The sequence below is a fragment of the Hoplias malabaricus genome, chromosome 11 (assembly GCF_029633855.1).
Source record: "Hoplias malabaricus isolate fHopMal1 chromosome 11, fHopMal1.hap1, whole genome shotgun sequence".
In the NCBI taxonomy this organism is placed as follows: Eukaryota; Metazoa; Chordata; class Actinopteri; order Characiformes; family Erythrinidae; genus Hoplias; species Hoplias malabaricus.
The window spans coordinates 4,651,898-4,669,759 of NC_089810.1; the positions used below are offsets into that span (position 1 = coordinate 4,651,898).

At 45.4% G+C, this 17,862-nt stretch overlaps 1 protein-coding gene across 4 annotated transcripts in view; it reads left to right on the forward strand.

Moving 5' to 3' along the window:
- hydin (HYDIN axonemal central pair apparatus protein) overlaps positions 1–17,862 on the forward strand; it is a 134,149-nt gene that overhangs the window by 106,602 nt on the left and 9,685 nt on the right. For 3 of the 4 annotated variants that reach the window (XM_066684401.1, XM_066684405.1, XM_066684402.1), the window contains 20 exons: positions 1,167–1,402; positions 1,496–1,647; positions 2,879–3,074; positions 3,178–3,286; positions 3,471–3,704; positions 4,607–4,980; positions 5,542–5,702; positions 5,921–6,015; positions 6,534–6,747; positions 8,190–8,411; positions 8,508–8,634; positions 10,386–10,551; positions 10,858–11,005; positions 11,132–11,339; positions 11,506–11,727; positions 11,809–11,978; positions 12,074–12,272; positions 12,476–12,634; positions 13,487–13,767; positions 14,414–14,633. In XM_066684401.1, the coding sequence (XP_066540498.1) occupies positions 1,167–1,402; positions 1,496–1,647; positions 2,879–3,074; positions 3,178–3,286; positions 3,471–3,704; positions 4,607–4,980; positions 5,542–5,702; positions 5,921–6,015; positions 6,534–6,747; positions 8,190–8,411; positions 8,508–8,634; positions 10,386–10,551; positions 10,858–11,005; positions 11,132–11,339; positions 11,506–11,727; positions 11,809–11,978; positions 12,074–12,272; positions 12,476–12,634; positions 13,487–13,767; positions 14,414–14,633 (3,893 nt within the window). The remainder of the gene's footprint in view (positions 1–1,166; positions 1,403–1,495; positions 1,648–2,878; positions 3,075–3,177; positions 3,287–3,470; positions 3,705–4,606; positions 4,981–5,541; positions 5,703–5,920; positions 6,016–6,533; positions 6,748–8,189; positions 8,412–8,507; positions 8,635–10,385; positions 10,552–10,857; positions 11,006–11,131; positions 11,340–11,505; positions 11,728–11,808; positions 11,979–12,073; positions 12,273–12,475; positions 12,635–13,486; positions 13,768–14,413; positions 14,634–17,862) is intronic. The other variant, XM_066684403.1, reaches the window with a different exon arrangement.

Below are 17,862 nucleotides of genomic sequence, written 5' to 3' on the forward strand. Positions count from 1 at the left end.
TTCTGCAGAAGCCATTAACGTTCTCTTCTAATGTTGATTTGTGTAATATTCGTGCCTGGTCTTCTGAACACATTTTACACATCAGTGCTTTTCAATTTCATCTTTATCTCGGGAAAGAAATGTGCTGATATGGTGATTTTCTATTCTTCAATAAAATGCACAATGCTTGGTGATCCATACGACAGTTCAGAGTGTGCTAAAGAGAACATTATATTGTAGCTGTCCAGCGAAAGCCCTGTATCTTCATTTATCCTGTATTCATTTTTCAGGCCCTGGTTTGATTCAGGGTCAGAGAAATGTGCTTTTTCTGTATTCTCTGCATGTCTCAGCAGGTTTTCTCAGGATTTAAAAATGTCAGAAATTGTCAGATGTTTTTGGCTGCTCCTGTAAAATTACCGTTAATGATTATTTTTTGGGACAGCGTCTCCAATATATTTATTCTTTAAAAAGGTTCATGGGCGGCACGGTGGTGCAGCAGGTAGTGTCACACAGCTCCAGGGACCTGGAGGTTGTGGGTTCGATTCCTGCTCCAGGTGACTGTCTGTGTGGAGTGTGGTGTGTTCTCTCTGTGTCTGCGTGGGTTTCCTCCGGGTGCTCTGGTTTCCTCCCACAGTCCAAAAACACACGTTGGTAGGTGGATTGGCGACTCAAATGTGTCCGTAGGTGTGAGTGAATGTGTGTGTGTGTGTTGCCCTGTGAAGGACTGGCGCCCCCTCCAGGGTGTATTCCCACCTTGTGCCCAATGATTCCAGGTAGGCTCTGGACCCACCGCGACCCTGAACTGGATAAGGGTCACAGATAATGAATGAATGAAAAGGTTCATTTTAATCATTCTAATAATAGAGAGGATGAGGTAAAATGGTGGTTTTAAATGAGTCTATACATTTTTCCACATTTGCCCTCAATTCTACCATCTGTAGCTAATCAAGAAGCTCAGTTTGTTTTTCCACTCATTCTAATTTTAACTTGGAAAAGTTTGGTGAGCAGGGACTTAATGCATTTACTGTCTAATCTCCAATTCGATGTGTAAACACAGACATTGTCTCATGAGCTTTTGAATTCCATATTTTCAGTACCTGTCACTACCTGAACGTCTAAACTCTCATTACCTGAACATTCTTTCATAAATAAGGTGCATTGTTTTTGACTTTCCTGTTGCTGTTTAGGAATAGCCCATGAGGACATTTCCTCTATCTTTGAAGAGCACAGATTGTGTAAGAACAGTAACATGTTACACTGCGAGCAGTACCGGGATGCCATGGGCATCTATGTCCAAGATGAGAACAGGTTTGTCTTCAACAATGTGCTGGTGGGCCACATAGCCAAGGCCCGCTTCCGCCTCTCCAACCCTGGCAAAGTCCCGTGTGAACTCAGTCTGCAGGTCAAGGCTTCACTCACTAAGGTGTGTACAGGCACGTTTTGGTTGCTAATATTAACAAAGTACATGTGTCAATAAATAAACACCTTGTGAACTGAAGCTACGTGTCTGTTTCAGACATCTGCCCGCATCTCTGAGGTGTTTGAGCTGACCCCAACGCGGATGACTGTCCACAGCCACTCGCATGCCTTCGCTACAGTAACCTTCTCTCCTCAGTCCATGCAGACCTACCATGGAGTGTTTGAGGCCAATATGGAGGGGATGGGCGGGTAGGTGCCTGCTTAATCTTATGTAGAAAATTGAATCTAACGCCTGTGCGGAGGACAATTTGACATGGTTTTCTAAAATGTTTTTCTAAATTACACCCCCCCCACACACACACTCAATTTGATAATAGCCAGGAATACAAATAAAGTAGAAATGCAAGGAGAAACAGTGATTGGTAAATCCTGTGATCCTGTTTGACTTGTTTTAAAATTAGGCTTTTTCTTTTGAACTAACTTTGTGAAAATGTCACTTTATCAATCAGAATTATTTGGGACCTGGAGACATCAGCTGACCCAGGATTTGTGAAATATGCTACAGGAATTAGTTTCAGAATTAACATTAATTATATAAACAGTTTGTGAGGTAAAATAATATATATATCGTATATTAATGGGGTAACTAAGAGGTAACTAATAAAACGCTGCGGAACATGAGAGCTAACGAACAACTCAAACAGGCACCGTTACTATCAGACAGACACTAAGGCTGTGACCAAAGTCGAGTACATTGCATTACGCACTTGTAATGTTAGTAAATATTATACTAACTACTGCTCTAGTACTAAGTCCAAATATGAGTGGACTGTTTCAGTCACATTTTACTGTTAAAGCTGAACTACCTCCTGGTGCTGAGGTACACTAATGTGGATACGAGCTCACACACTGTCACATTTATAAAACAACACCATCAAACAAAGGGCAAAACATACCCGTCAGCATTTTTACTTCAAATTACATAAATTCTTAAGAGGACAAACCACAGGATGCAGCTAGGGTCTGTGTCAGCAGAAACCAAGCCACCCAAAATGTTCCGATACTGAATATGAGTAGTGTCCAGTGTTCATTCATTCACTCATTCATATTCTGTAACCACTTCATTCAGCTCAGAGTCACAGTGTGTCCAGAGTCTACCTGGACAATCTCACACACACTTCAGACATCACGATTGTACTCCTTGGGCACAGCGTTTAGTGTGGTATTTACAGCGTTGAAGAAAATGACATGGCTTTTATAGGATAATCTGACAGTGCACACCTGTCAGTGTTCATTTACGTGACCCCTGGTCACTGATGGGTACAAGTATGGAACAGAGCAACACATAGAAAACAAGAAAAAGACACAGCATGCAGAACCGTTTTCGTTTCAGTACCGGTAAAACCTGAGTTTCCAAATTACTGTTTCTGCTTTAATTGTGTAAATCTGCAGTCTGAACGTATTCTCTCGCCTTCATCAGCCCGGTACCCATCGGCAAGAGCAAAGTGCTGGTGTTTGAGCTGGTGGGGGAAGGCAATTTGCCATGTGTCACTGTGGTCAAACCGGTCCAAAGGAGTAACTTGGGACAGCCAGTGTTGCAGTTCAAACGCCTACTTGTAGGAAGAGGACAGACCCTTCCTCTGATCATCAAAAACATCAGCAATGTACCTGCGGTGGTAAGATACATGATTAAAAGCCTGACACCGTGGTTAGCGGGAGATGTTTGTTTTGTGGTTGTGATCTTGGGCAAAGTAATAAAAGACTTCATAACTCTAACAGGTAAGCATTGATCTACTTGACAAGATGGGAGTGTTTGCAGTTCGGGCAGCTCCAGACACTACATGCAGACACTTGTCCTCCTCACACACAAGCAGCGAGCCTGGAACAGGTGAGTTATCTTTGTTAAACTATATCAACAGCACCTTATTTAGCTGAAGTTACTGTGTGGTATCTTTAAACACTGTATTTGAAATGATTTTGAAAAGTCGATAAATAATTACTGTCCAGATACACAGATATGACTAAGACTTTTGCACACTGTATATATTAATCCTGAGAGCTCTCTTTCACAGCAAGGCAGATGGCTCATGTGGCCAGCTTGACCCTCATCGCTGGGCAGCAGGCGGCGTTTGAGGTGGACTTTTGCCCTGATCTGACTCAGAGTTTTGAGGCCTGCATGCGACTGCTGGTGCAAGACAATCAATATGAAGAAACACTGGTGCAGCTGCTGGGGGAGGGCTACCAGGACGTCATCTCTTTGGACAATATCAGCTGCAGACTTTCTCAAGATGTGGACAGCACTGAAGGTGAACATGGAATGTTTCAGTCAGTGACGGCTAGTGGGAAGCACTCCATATCTCTTTTGCAAAAGTCTAAATAAAAGATTTAAACGTTAGCAGTGTTAGGTTTGGGTTTGAGGAACATGAAGTCCTTGGATTCCCCCTCTGTATAGAACCAAGCTTTTACTGATATTCTTTGACAATAAATTAGCTCATTCACCACAAAAATCTAAGTGAAACACTGCAGATAACTTTGTAAACTAAAGTTTGTGAATGAATTATGTGGGCAGTCATAACGGATTTTGGAGAGGGATGGATGTGGCACTTCTAGTGCACAGCTTTGGGGCCATGGAGTCCTGGGTTCAAGAGGTTGGTGTGTTTTCTCCACATCCACCCCTCAGCTGGTTGCACTTGTACTGTTGTAGTGCCAGTCCCTTGTCTGGACGGGGTGGCGTCAGGAAAAAAATCTGATGCAAAGTTGTTTGTGCAGCTCATTAAATGTTTGGGGGGTGATCCGCCGCAGTGACTCATCCCTCCCAGCGTCGTGACACTGTGGCTGTGTCCAAAATGGCTCCCTAAAGGCACTATTGAATGCACCTGTAATTTATATTAAACATTGTACATGAGCTGGAATGGCATGTTTCTTTGTGTCCGAATTCCCTTGTGTTTCAAGGTAATGATTAGTGAACTACATCATTATAAAGCACAGTACTAATCAGGGATTAGGAAGCCATTTCATTCACAGCTATTGGGGAGTCCCAGCTAAAAAGTTAAATAGGTAATAGCTAAAATCGGAGAGAAAAATAAGTTACAAAATAAGGCAGTGATCTGTACAAGCTACAGTTGCAAAAGGATCAGAAATGTTCAGAATGCCCCTGAAAATAGACTCCCTACTTATCACAATCATTACTTTCCTTTTTCATTTCAAGCAGCCTCCACAGCCAGGTCTGACCTCCTACACTTTGGAGACTGCCACGTGGGCCGGCTTTACCAGGAAGCTTTTACCATGAGCAACCACAGCAACGTGGAAGTGCTGCGGTTCGAGTGGCCACCTGATGGCCCCCAGCTGCGCTTCTCACCCCGCATTGGTCACCTCCATGCAGGCTGCACCAAGGAGGTCACAGTGAGCTTCAGCTCTGAGCAGTCAGTGGTGCTGAGCGCACAGGCTGTGAAGTGTGTACTCAGCAGGATAACCTTCCAACAGCCCATCGACCAGGTGCCAGACTGGGACGACCGACGCCACACCATCAAGTGGGTGGATGTCGACAAGCAGCCCTCAGTCCAGCAGCCGGCCAAGAAGAAGGTGAGGGGGAGGTGATGAGAAAGAAAACGATGACCTTGATTATCAAGTTATTTTTGGTTTGAGAAAATTATAAAGTTTGTTGATTACGGCACGGTGGTGAAGCAGGTAGGTGTCGCAGTCACACAGCTCCAGGGACCTGGAGGTTGTGGGTTCGATTCCTGCTCAGGGTGACTGTCTGTGAGGAGTGTGGTGTGTTCTCCCTGTGTCTGCGTGGGTTTCCTCCGGGTGACTGTCTGTGAGGAGTGTGGTGTGTTCTCCCTGTGTCTGCGTGGGTTTCCTCCGGGTGACTGTGAGGAGGTGGATTGGCAACTCAAAAGTGTCCGTAGGTGTGTGTGTGTGTGTGTGCTCTACATCTTCAGAACCAGAATCTTTAGTGCCAGTCAAAATCTGTTTGCAATAAACACACCACAAAAAACATGTATGTCAGAGCTATGAAAGTTAATGTTCAAATGAATATTTCTCTCTGAAGCAGACTGTTCTTCAACTCTGAGCAAGGCAGCAACATGCACTGAATCTGCTGGTGCAGAGAAATTGTAAACTGTTGTTGTGTTCTGTTATCAGGTGGTAGAGACAGATCCAGAGCCTGTTCACATGGTGGTGGAGGCCTCCTTTAGGGAGTTAGAACTGAGGATCAGCGCCACTTGTGATTACGCCAAGTTCGAGTGCCATGCTGAACCCATCCACTTCAAAGACACCATGCTCTACCAGACCAGAGTCTTCCAGTATGTACTGACGATGAAAGCCTCAGTAGTCGTGTAAAAGTCATTAAATGCTTATTAGAACAACAGCTAATAGCTAAGATGAATCCTGTAGCTTTGTATCATTTAGATTCTTGATACTAACTGACCCTTGCCTGTGATGATCCTACATTAGCAATGATTCCACAGTTGGGTCTCCCCTAACATACTTGAACGTGAATACATTTTTGTAATGAATGCAGGATGCAGATGGCCAACAAAGGTTCTGTGAAGCTGGAGTACTCCTGGCAGGTTATGATGGAGATCGCTGGGAAGACCATGTGTTTTAATCATGGAGGTGAGCAGCCTGTGTGTGCAGCTGTACAGAAATGAATGTGTGTTTAGCCAAGCGCTGAATGTAATGCTCCTGTTCCTCATATGTCTGTCTTAAGCAAAGTGTTAACATTCCTAATCAATGTTTTGTTGACTTTCTGTGTGAAATACAATGTGGGTCTGTAAGTATGTGGACTACCATTATATCCAGCATTCATTTTGAAGATTATATATTGACCAAGGTCAATCCAGAAGGCTTTAGATTAGTTGCTGAATCCTGTGAAGATTTGACTGCATTCATCCACAAGCGTTAGTGAGGTCACCGGGACCTGGCAGTTCTGCATCACTAAAGCCACTCCAATTCATTATTGAATAGTGCTCCATACTCTTCTCTGGGGGGATGACCTAGGGCTCCTAAACTACTGCATGTCCTTCATTCTCATAGTGTCATGACAAAGAAAGAAACCAGTGGATCATTTGATCACAGTCACTTAATGAAGTAATCATAGTAGAGTGTAAGTATGTTGGATCTTCTGTTTACAGACATGACTCCTCGCTCTGCTCAGGGCAGTCGCACAGGTCTGCGGCCAGCCAGCTCTCTAGCAAGTGTTTCCAGTCTCATGCTGAGAGACCCAGAGCTGCCCCCGTTCAGTGTGGAACCCAGTCTGGGGTTCATTCACCCTGGAGCCAGCCAGACCTTTTGCATTCGCTTTTCGCCGCTGGAAGTGGCCGAGTACGAGGCCAAGCTACTCTGCAGGTCAGCACAGAAAACTGTATATCATCATAATGCTCAACATCACAAAAGAGGACAGCTCCAATACATTTTCCAGTACACTCTGTGTCCTCTGCACCTGCAGTAACAACCAAGAGTCCGTTTAAGTATTAGGGAACAACGTTCTGTGCCTATTTTACAAACCATCGTTTCACATGACTAATGTAGTTTATAGCCTTCATTACGTAAGGGAGGCTCATTTTAAGGCTTTCAAAGGAATCAATGAAATATGTTGGGATAATTGTCCATACCTCACAGTAGTCCCATGTTCCAGCAGCTTGTTTTGTCTGATTTGCACATTTCAGTTCCCCTTTTCTCATAGCACCATTCATAGATCCATTCAGGATTCCTGGAATCTTGGAGATATCCAGTAAACTGGCCCTCGGTTCCAAGATTTCATGGAAACCAAGGATACGTCATCGACAGGGGCATTGTAAACGTAGTAAACATAAACACATAAATGTAGTAGAAGTGCGTGTAAGAAGTAAACAGACTTACTCAGTTCTAGCATTGCTGTTGCTGAATTCAGAGCTCTGGTCTGGTTTGTTATAAACCCAGCACGCCATCGAGGAGAGCATAATATGAGCAGCTACCCTCTAGAGCTCTACTGCATGAAAGCTCATATTTAGAGTCTCTGTACTCTTTCTTGGGCTTGTTCACAACTGTTTTGTGCTACAATATCCTGCCCAATCTCCAACTAGTTCAGTACAGAGCTTCTCCTTCCTGTTTCCCGTTTGAGTTACTCTTGGAACTCAGGAGAACACCATATACAGCAAATGCTGTGTCAAAAACTTCTACACGCTGACCTGCCCATGGATGTTGTCATGGTTTGTGCTGGGAAGCCTACTATTCCTTGGTTCCACCTGGGAATTAACTTTTCTGGTTTCAGAACCTGTTTATGTTGGTGGAAATAAGCTAATAGCTTCTAAACTAAGTTTGTGAATGACAACCGAACTGGTCCAACGTTGGAGGAAACAGGCTATGTGTATGGGCATGAATAATTGTGTATTAAAGTTAAGTTCTGCAGCATGAATGGAGCTTGAGTACGTGTCTCTCTCAGCTGGAAGCTTTTTTTCAGAATCTAAGAGTATCCATTCAGACTCCAGTTTGTAAGTTCCTGGTTTTAAGTTGGGCGTCTATCAGCTGATGTGACAGATAGGCACAGGTTTGTCATCTCCTCCCATGCACTGAAAACTGTTTAGTGTCTCAGAGGAGGGACATCCTGAGGCGGGAGACCCACTGATGTGTGGCGATGGAAACTGCTAATTATTAAGTAGAAAATTCAGTGATCACAGCGCTGCTTATAAATGAATGTTTTTACTGGCTTTGGTTGAACTGTTCTTGTAACGTATGTGAACACTACTACAACCCTTTTAGTATCCATTCTATCATCTTTTATGAATATAACAAAACACTTGTGTTGCCAGCATCCCTAATCTAAAAGATGAACAAGGTCCTGTGCTGACCGTAAGTGGCCGCAGCTTGCTGCCTTACTGCCACTTCCACCTGGAGGACTCGGATTACCTCAGTAGCATCAGACGCAACCCTGAGCTGTACAACCCCCACGGAGCCCCAGCGAGGACCACCCTGGACCCCAACACTAAAGTCCTAGAGTTTACATCTGTAGGAGTTGGTACAGTTATCTGCAGGTGAGGTGTCACAGATACACAGTTGCCATGGTACAGTAGTTGTTTGTTGGTGATAGTAACTGAGGGCTGTACTCTCATGTTTTATTATCACCTCAGGGAGTTCAGTATCGTGAATCCCACCAACAAGCCATACTCGTTCTTATGGAGCTGTGAAGATTCAGAGGCTAAACCTTTTACCTGCCTCACACCAAAGAACTCCATTCAGCCTGGCAAGAAAACAGAGGTATGAGTGTATAATACACTGAGAGACAGATATCAGGACAGTCATATACACCAAAAGACACTCACCCAGTCACACACCGGTGGTAAATTTCACAAATCCACTACCTACCAGCTTGTTTTTGGAGGTCTGGGTCTCTGTGATACTAACTCTACCTGTTAGGCTCTGGACACACTGTGACCCTGATCAGAATAAAGCTGTAATTGTAGCCAAAATCTGCTGTTTGATTCTGCTGTTAAGGAACAAAATAATAAACCAAGATGTGACATGGATGGAAAAGCAAGCCATTTGGAAAATATTGCTGAGCAATTGGGCATCGCAAACCCATCAGTAGAGGATAATTTGGAAAGAGTCACAGTACTGGAGGAGTAAGTGAACTGTGACAACCAGATCAGTCAAGAAGAGCGCAGCCACCGCTGACTGGAAAGTCATTCGAACACCGAAAATAACAGCCAAGGAAGGTGCAGACAGTCTACAGAGAGTCAGTGTGAAAGAATCACAATTCACTGCTCACAGACAACTTTGAGAAGAGAAACACAGAAGTTTTACTGAAGTGTTCACATCCTCAGTCAGAGCTGGAATAGACTGGAAATGCCTGAGTGGATTTACAAAGAGGAACAGAGGTGAAGCAGAATAGCTCTGAGAATTTTATGAACAAAAGACTCCCATAGTTCTGAATTCAGACCATAAACTTTGATCAGAATGAAGAAGACGTGGAGAAAGTGTGGATCTGCAAGTGGTCTGAAGAAAAAGGCAGTGCCACATCTTAGAAAAGTATGGCTGCTCTGGATCGTTTAGGACAGTGAAGATGGTGACAGGGGAATAAACTGAAGTTTATAGAGAGTTTGTCTTCTCAAATCATATAATTCTTCATAAAATACAGGCCATTTTTTGGTTCACATGCAGGCTGAAATGCTGTCTAGGACATAGTATACGTTAAAGGTTTCTGTGTCTGGCTTTTCTCTTTGTTACAGCTGTTCTTCATTTCACGAAATGCAATCTCAGTTTTTCAAATTAATTTGTAGAGATTTTTCTACACCTTTAAAGTGTAGTGCTAGAGGTGAATTGCATTACTTGCATTTGCAGAAATGTCTTCTTACAGTCAAATTATAGACAGGAATACCTGAGGATATATTTGAGACCTGAAACAAGTTCTTCCAAAAATGGATTTTACGTGCTGCTTGACAGATGGATATCATCTTCTCAGAAGTGCCTCCTGGAAATGAATAACATGGACTTAATGGCCATTAAAACAATGAAATTTGGCACAGAACGCTCCAGTCACCCAGAGGAAACCCACGCAGACACAGGGAGAACACACCACACTCCTCACAGACAGTCACCCGGAGGAAACCCACGCAGACACAGGGAGAACACACCACACTCCTCACAGACAGTCACCCGGAGGAAACCCACGCAGACACAGGGAGAACACACCACACTCCTCACAGACAGTCACCCGGAGGAAACCCACGCAGACACAGAGAGAACACACCACACTCCTCACAGACAGTCACCCGGAGCGGGACTCGAGCCCACAACCTCCAGGTCCCTGGAGCTGTGTGACTGCGACACCTGGAATCATTGGGCGCAAGGCAGCCAAACGTCTTTGTCCCAATATTCAAGCTTTTCACTGTATTTTAGCTCTATATTACATCCATACACACACACACACACACACACTAGACAATTGTGTAAATGTATTCAAACTGTCCTCTTGATGTCTGTTTTTCTTCCTCAATCCTCTGCTCCAGGTCTTGTTCAAGTTCCAGGCTCAGGAGCTGGATCTGGTGGAGTCGTTTTGGACCTTCTCGATCCCAGAACATAAACTCTCAGTGCCCTTTCTGCTGGTGGGCAATGCTCATGAACCAGCTGTGTACATTGATCACGCTCATCTTAATCTGGGAAGCCTACTCATTGGTGAGATTCCAGTTAGGTGTGAAACATGAGAGAGCTGATGAGGAGAAAACATAATCCTACATGTTCAATTTGCAAATTATAGGTATTTCAGTTTGTATTCGAACAGGGGGTTCCTCTGAGTGCTCTGGTTTCCTACGATCCAAAAACACGTTGGGAGGTGAAGTGGCTGTGTTACAGTGTCCGTGTGTGTGTGTGTGTGTGTGTGCGTATGTATTTTTGCCTGTTTAACAGAGTAACTGTTACTTTACTGTTAAGAGGATGTGTCCAACAGATCACTTTTACATTCAGCCGTGTGTGCCCATGCAGGTCATGAGACCCGAAAAACAGTGTGTCTGGTAAACGGCGAGGACCTACCCTCCAGCTTCTCAGTTCAGGAGGCCTCTCGCCACTCTGAGGCCCTAAGACAGAGCCTGCTGCTGGAGCCCATGGAAGGGACAGTACCCCCAAGAGACAAGTGAGAATCTGAGACCTTCTTAGCAGCAAAGTGAAAGACCACAACCATGCAAGAGTAGTTACATTTAGAGGAAAACCATGCTAAAGAAAGAGACTGTACTAAATACCTGTGTACTCTATATTTCAGGCTCCCTCTGGTCATATCCTTCACTCCCACGCAGGAAGGATCAGTGGAATTTAACCTGCTGATAGCGGTCAGAGGGAAGGTCCATCCACTCACCGTGAACGTGAAGGCAGAGGGCTACAGCATGACCCCCTGTGTTCACTACGAGGGTCCAGAGGGAGCAGTCAAACAGCTCTGCCCTACCGGTGTTCTTCTTGTGGACTTCAAGATGGTGAGCTCTGTGAGAGATAGTGACTTGTAAAGAGTGTGTGAAGTCGTCCATGGGTGGGAGCGGGTTTGAGTGTGAGTGACAGTGGTAACATGACACTGCTTTACGCTGGTTTACGTTCATCATTGTGTAGCAGGGTTCCCTTTTAGCCCTTGTTTCTTTTGAACAGGTGGAGCTGGGTGATAAGTCCAGTCGTGCCTTTGTGGTGTCAAACCCAGGGAAGTTTAATATGGATGTGGAGTATGAGCTAGCAGGGCCTTCAGAGCTGCAGCGCCACTTTCAGCTGGAGCCCAGAAAAGCCGTGGTTCCAGTGGGAGGGCAGAATTGCTGCATCCTCAGCTTCTTCCCCCAGCAGAAATGCACACTCAAAGACATGAGCTTCTGTATCAAGGTGTTTTTTTTGTTTCTCTCACTCTGTATTTTTTATTTTCTTGATGCACAATCTCTTCATGTTGTGGCTGTCGATCTGTAGGTAAAGAACGGCCCAGGTTTTCACTGTTCTCTTCTGGGATCAGCCACTGCCCCGGGCCTCGAGTTCTCTTTTCTCAAGCACAACTTTGGGATGAATTTCATCTACACCGCTGGCATGGTACCTGCAACACACACCTTGTTCATCAGAAATAAAGAGGAGCGTGGAATCAGGTAGAGAACGGACGTTATTTTCCATGTGCGTCGTCCGCCATTTTGTGGCAGGGTTTTTCTTATTCGTGACATGTTCCTAATTTCATTCCTCTCAGTGTGGACTGCTTGTACACTTCCACCCCGTTTCTGGACGTGAGCTTTACCCCTGACATGCTGCCCCCTGGTGGGTGCATGGAAGTGCTTTTCACCTTCTGTCCCAGAGAAACAGTGCGCTACCACGAGAAGGTGGTCTTTGAGATCAACGAGTGCGCCAAGCAAGTAGTGGAGATTCTGGGGCAAGGAATCGAGATGAAGGTGAGGAAGAGATTATCTTTGATGCGCTGTGAAAGGCCTGGATGTCATCCTGCAGCTTTGATCTGCTTTGGATGAACTTCGTGGCCTTGTGCACTGTACAGACTGAGCTGCTGGTAAATGTCTGTGTTCAAAGATGCCGTGAGTGGGTGAATCCTCACACCCTCTTTTTTTTGTTCTGTGGGCTCTCATCGTTGTTTTCTAAGATTGGCGTGGAAGATCCGAAACACAAAGTGGTGAAGCTGGGAGCCCTGCAGGTGGGCCAGAGGAGCAGAAAGCTCATCCCTTTGATCAACAACAGTCACTCACCCCTGACCTTCTCTCTCATGTTCACACCTTCAACACATTCTCTGCTGGACTCTAGGGTAAAACACACACTTGCAAGCGCACATAGTCCCATTTCCATCAAGAAGAATCACACACTAATGTTCTACACTCATTGTCCTTCCATTGTCATTACTTGCTTAAAGCTAAGGACTTTAAAGCTTGGTAGTGTGTTGTATTGGTACAAGTGGATCAGACACAGCAGTGCTGTTTGAGTTTTTAATCTCTGTGTCCTCTCTCTGTCCACTCTCTTAGACACACCTACTTGCTTGGTCCACCTTGTAGATGTAAACTCTGAGACAGTAGCTCAGCTGGTGCTGCAATTTTTTGTGTCGGTGGTCTTCTAGTCCTTCATCAGTGACACAGGACGCTGTCGGCTCAATGTTTTTGATTGATGGACTATTCTCTGTGCTTTACAAACTCCAGCATCACTGCCGTGTCTGATCCGTTCCCACCAACGCAACACACACTAACACACCACAAACATGTCAGTGTCACAGCAGCGCTGAGAATGATCCACCACCCAAATCATACCCTCCAAGAAAGAACAAGGAATAGAGAGATTTACGTAGTATGCAGAGCAGCAAATGGACTAGAGTCTGTAATTGTAGAGCTACAAAGTGCACCTACATGGTCAGTGGAGCTGATCAAATGCACAACAACTGTGCAACATTAGAGTGTGAGACCTATAGCGAGTGTATATCCCAATATATGAAAATATTTTAATTGATCACAATATGCCACACAATCACTGTCTGTAATTTTGAAAGTATTATTCACCATAATGATACATTTAGTCATATCACTCTCACTCTTTAAATAATCCTCCTCTCAAAAGTTCAACACTCTGGCCCCGGTTCCTGAAAATGCTTTGTGTGTCGTACAATCTCCAGGTCTTGTCCCTGCGTCCGAATAGGGACGTGACTGTGCCGGGTGGAGGAGGACGGTGTGTGGTGGAGGTGGTCTTCACCCCTCAGCAGCGGATGAGTCCCTTTAGTGAGGAGCTGCAGCTGAAGTGTCTGGGCACTGTGCTCCCTCTGCTGGTGCTGAAGGGCTGCTGCCAGGGTGTGGAGGTCACACTGGATCAGGACTATCTGCCTTTCGGGGCTGTGGCTCAGCGCTGCCAAGCTACACGCCGCATCATCCTGCAGAACACAGGCGATATCGGGGCTAGGTGCAAAACCACACACACCACTCTCTCATATCCCTCGGCATCATTTCTACATGTGCTGTGAGGTGTAAGCTGTCCATCAACTATTTGGCCATTCAATCTACCACAGCCTTTTCACATTAGGACGATGCTGACAGGTAATGAGCCAGATCGAGTGAGAGGAGGTATGAGACCTCAGTCTGTGCGGCCTAGGGCTTGGCTCCAAGCTTTAGCAAGCTCTCACTGTCCAGCCTCTGGGGTCTCAGGCCATATCAATATGCTGCTCGGGCCACACTTATAAGAGGCCACGCTAATCACTATTTTAGTACGTTTAAGAATGTCATATGCAGTGTAATTCAGAAGTAAGGTGATGACAAATATTCCATCAACCTTGCAGCAATCTTCAGTGCTCCACCAAGGATTTTATACATTCACATATTCTACCAAATAAATTCCACTTTTCTGCATGTTATTCTTTTATTCTACACACGTGCCGTGTACTTCAGGAGTGAGGTAATGACATATATTTGCAGCAGTAAGACTTCCATTGTTTTTGTAGTACATCAAGTAGTAAATCAACAGCTACACACTGGTGTCTGATATCTAATATCTACCCAATATATTCCACACCCATTCCTTTAAAACGCTTTTTTCTCTGTGTTCTTATCAGGTTTCAATGGGATGTGCAGCGTTTTGCTCCAGACTTCAGTATCTCTCCTGCTGAGGGCTATGTCAGTCCAGGAATGGAGGTATCTTTGGAGGTGACCTTTGCTCCTGTAGAGGTGCGGCAGGATGTGCTCTATGAAAACCTCAGCTGCTCTATTGAGGGAAGCAAGCCTGTGACCCTCACCCTGGCTGGCTCTTGCATCGCCCCACCAGTTGCCAATCAGGTTAGACTCTTGCCCTCAGCTACTCGCCACAGATATGGATAATGATCTTTCTGTAGGCCCCCTAGTGGTCATGAATTTGGGTTTGAATATGACTTGAATAAACTCAGAGCAGCATGGTGGTGCAGTTAGGGGCACTGCCACACAGCTGAAAGACCTTGGAGTGCTGGATTTGATCCTCAACTTGGGTCACTGCCCCCTGTGTCTGATGGGGGTTGGCTGTGTGAAATCACACAGATGAGAGTGTGAGTGACTGGGTGAGTGTGTGAGTGACTGGGTGAGTGTGTGAAATCACCAACAGATGAGTGTGTGAGTGACTGGGTGAGTGTGTGAAATCACACAGATGAGAGTGTGAGTGACTGGGTGAGTGTGTGAAATCACCAACAGATGAGTGTGTGAAATCACCAACAGATGAGTGTGTGAGTGACTGGGTGAGTGTGTGAAATCACCAACAGATGAGTGTGTGAGTGACTGGGTGAGTGTGTGAGTGACTGGGTGAGTGTGTGAAATCACCAACAGATGAGTGTGTGAGTGACTGGGTGAGTGTGTGAAATCACCAACAGATGAGTGTGTGAGTGACTGGGTGAGTGTGTGAAATCACCAACAGATGAGTGTGTGAGTGACTGGGTGAGTGTGTGAAATCACACAGATGAGAGTGTGAGTGACTGGGTGAGTGTGTGAAATCACCAACAGATGAGTGTGTGAGTGACTGGGTGAGTGTGTGAAATCACACAGATGAGAGTGTGAGTGACTGGGTGAGTGTGTGAAATCACCAACAGATGAGAGTGTGAGTGACTGGGTGAGTGTGTGAAATCACCAACAGATGAGTGTGTGAGTGACTGGGTGAGTGTGTGAAATCACCAACAGATGAGTGTGTGAGTGACTGGGTGAGTGTGTGAAATCACCAACAGATGAGTGTGTGAGTGACTGGGTGAGTGTGTGAAATCACACAGATGAGTGTGTGAGTGACTGGGTGAGTGTGTGAAATCACCAACAGATGAGAGTGAGTGACCGGGTGAGTGTGTGAAATCACACAGATGAGAGTGTGAGTGACCGGGTGAGTGTGTGAAATCACCAACAGATGAGTGTGTGAGTGACTGGGTGAGTGTGTGAAATCACACAGATGAGAGTGAGTGACTGGGTGAGTGTGTGAAGTCACCAACAGATGAGTGTGTGAGTGACTGGGTGAGTGTGTGAAATCACCAACAGATGAGTGTGTGAGTGACTGGGTGAGTGTGTGAAATCACACAGATGAGTGTGTGAGTGACTGGGTGAGTGTGTGAAATCACACAGATGAGAGTGAGTGACCGGGTGAGTGTGTGAAATCACCAACAGATGAGTGTGTAAGTGACTGGGTGAGTGTGTGAAATCACCAACAGATGAGTGTGTAAGTGACTGGATGAGTGTGTGAAATCACCAACAGATGAGTGTGTGAGTGACTGGGTGAGTGTGTGAAATCACCAACAGATGAGAGTGTGAGTGACTGGGTGAGTGTGTGAAATCACACAGATGAGAGTGTGAGTGACTGGGTGAGTGTGTGAAATCACCAACAGATGAGAGTGAGTGACTGGGTGAGTGTGTGAAATCACCAACAGATGAGTGTGTGAGTGACTGGGTGAGTGTGTGAAATCACCAACAGATGAGTGTGTGAGTGACTGGGTGAGTGTGTGAAATCACCAACAGATGAGTGTGTGAGTGACTGGGTGAGTGTGTGAAATCACACAGATGAGAGTGAGTGACCGGGTGAGTGTGTGAAATCACCAACAGATGAGTGTGTAAGTGACTGGGTGAGTGTGTGAAATCACCAACAGATGAGTGTGTAAGTGACTGGATGAGTGTGTGAAATCACCAACAGATGAGTGTGTGAGTGACTGGGTGAGTGTGTGAAATCACCAACAGATGAGAGTGTGAGTGACTGGGTGAGTGTGTGAAATCACACAGATGAGAGTGTGAGTGACTGGGTGAGTGTGTGAAATCACCAACAGATGAGAGTGAGTGACTGGGTGAGTGTGTGAAATCACCAACAGATAAGTGTGTGAGTGACTGGGTGAGTGTGTGAAATCACCAACAGATGAGTGTGTGAGTGACTGGGTGAGTGTGTGAAATCACCAACAGATGAGTGTGTGAGTGACTGGGTGAGTGTGTGAAATCACACAGATGAGAGTGTGAGTGACTGGGTGAGTGTGTGAAATCACCAACAGATGAGTGTGTGAGTGACTGGGTGAGTGTGTGAAATCACACAGATGAGAGTGTGAGTGACTGGGTGAGTGTGTGAAATCACCAACAGATGAGTGTGTGAGTGTGTGAAATCACCAACAGATGAGTGTGTGAGTGACTGGGTGAGTGTGTGAAATCACCAACAGATGAGAGTGTGAGTGACTGGGTGAGTGTGTGAAATCACCAACAGATGAGTGTGTGAGTGTGTGAAATCACCAACAGATGAGTGTGTGAGTGACTGGGTGAGTGTGTGAAATCACCAGATGAGAGTGAGTGACTGGGTGAGTGTGTGAAATCACCAACAGATGAGTGTGTGAGTGACTGGGTGAGTGTGTGAAATCACCAACAGATGAGTGTGTGAGTGACTGGGTGAGTGTGTGAAATCACCAACAGATGAGTGTGTGAGTGACTGGGTGAGTGTGTGAAATCACACAGATGAGAGTGTGAGTGACTGGGTGAGTGTGTGAAATCACCAACAGATGAGTGTGTGAGTGACTGGGTGAGTGTGTAAAATCACACAGATGAGAGTGTGAGTAACTGGGTGAGTGTGTGAAATCACCAACAGATGAGAGTGTGAGTGACTGGGTGAGTGTGTGAAATCACCAACAGATGAGTGTGTGAGTGTGTGAAATCACCAACAGATGAGTGTGTGAGTGACTGGGTGAGTGTGTGAAATCACCAACAGATAAGTGTGTGAGTGACTGGGTGAGTGTGTGAAATCACCAACAGATGAGTGTGTGAGTGACTGGGTGAGTGTGTGAAATCACCAACAGATGAGTGTGTGAGTGACTGGGTGAGTGTGTGAAATCACACAGATGAGAGTGTGAGTGACTGGGTGAGTGTGTGAAATCACCAACAGATGAGTGTGTGAGTGACTGGGTGAGTGTGTGAAATCACACAGATGAGAGTGTGAGTGACTGGGTGAGTGTGTGAAATCACCAACAGATGAGTGTGTGAGTGTGTGAAATCACCAACAGATGAGTGTGTGAGTGACTGGGTGAGTGTGTGAAATCAC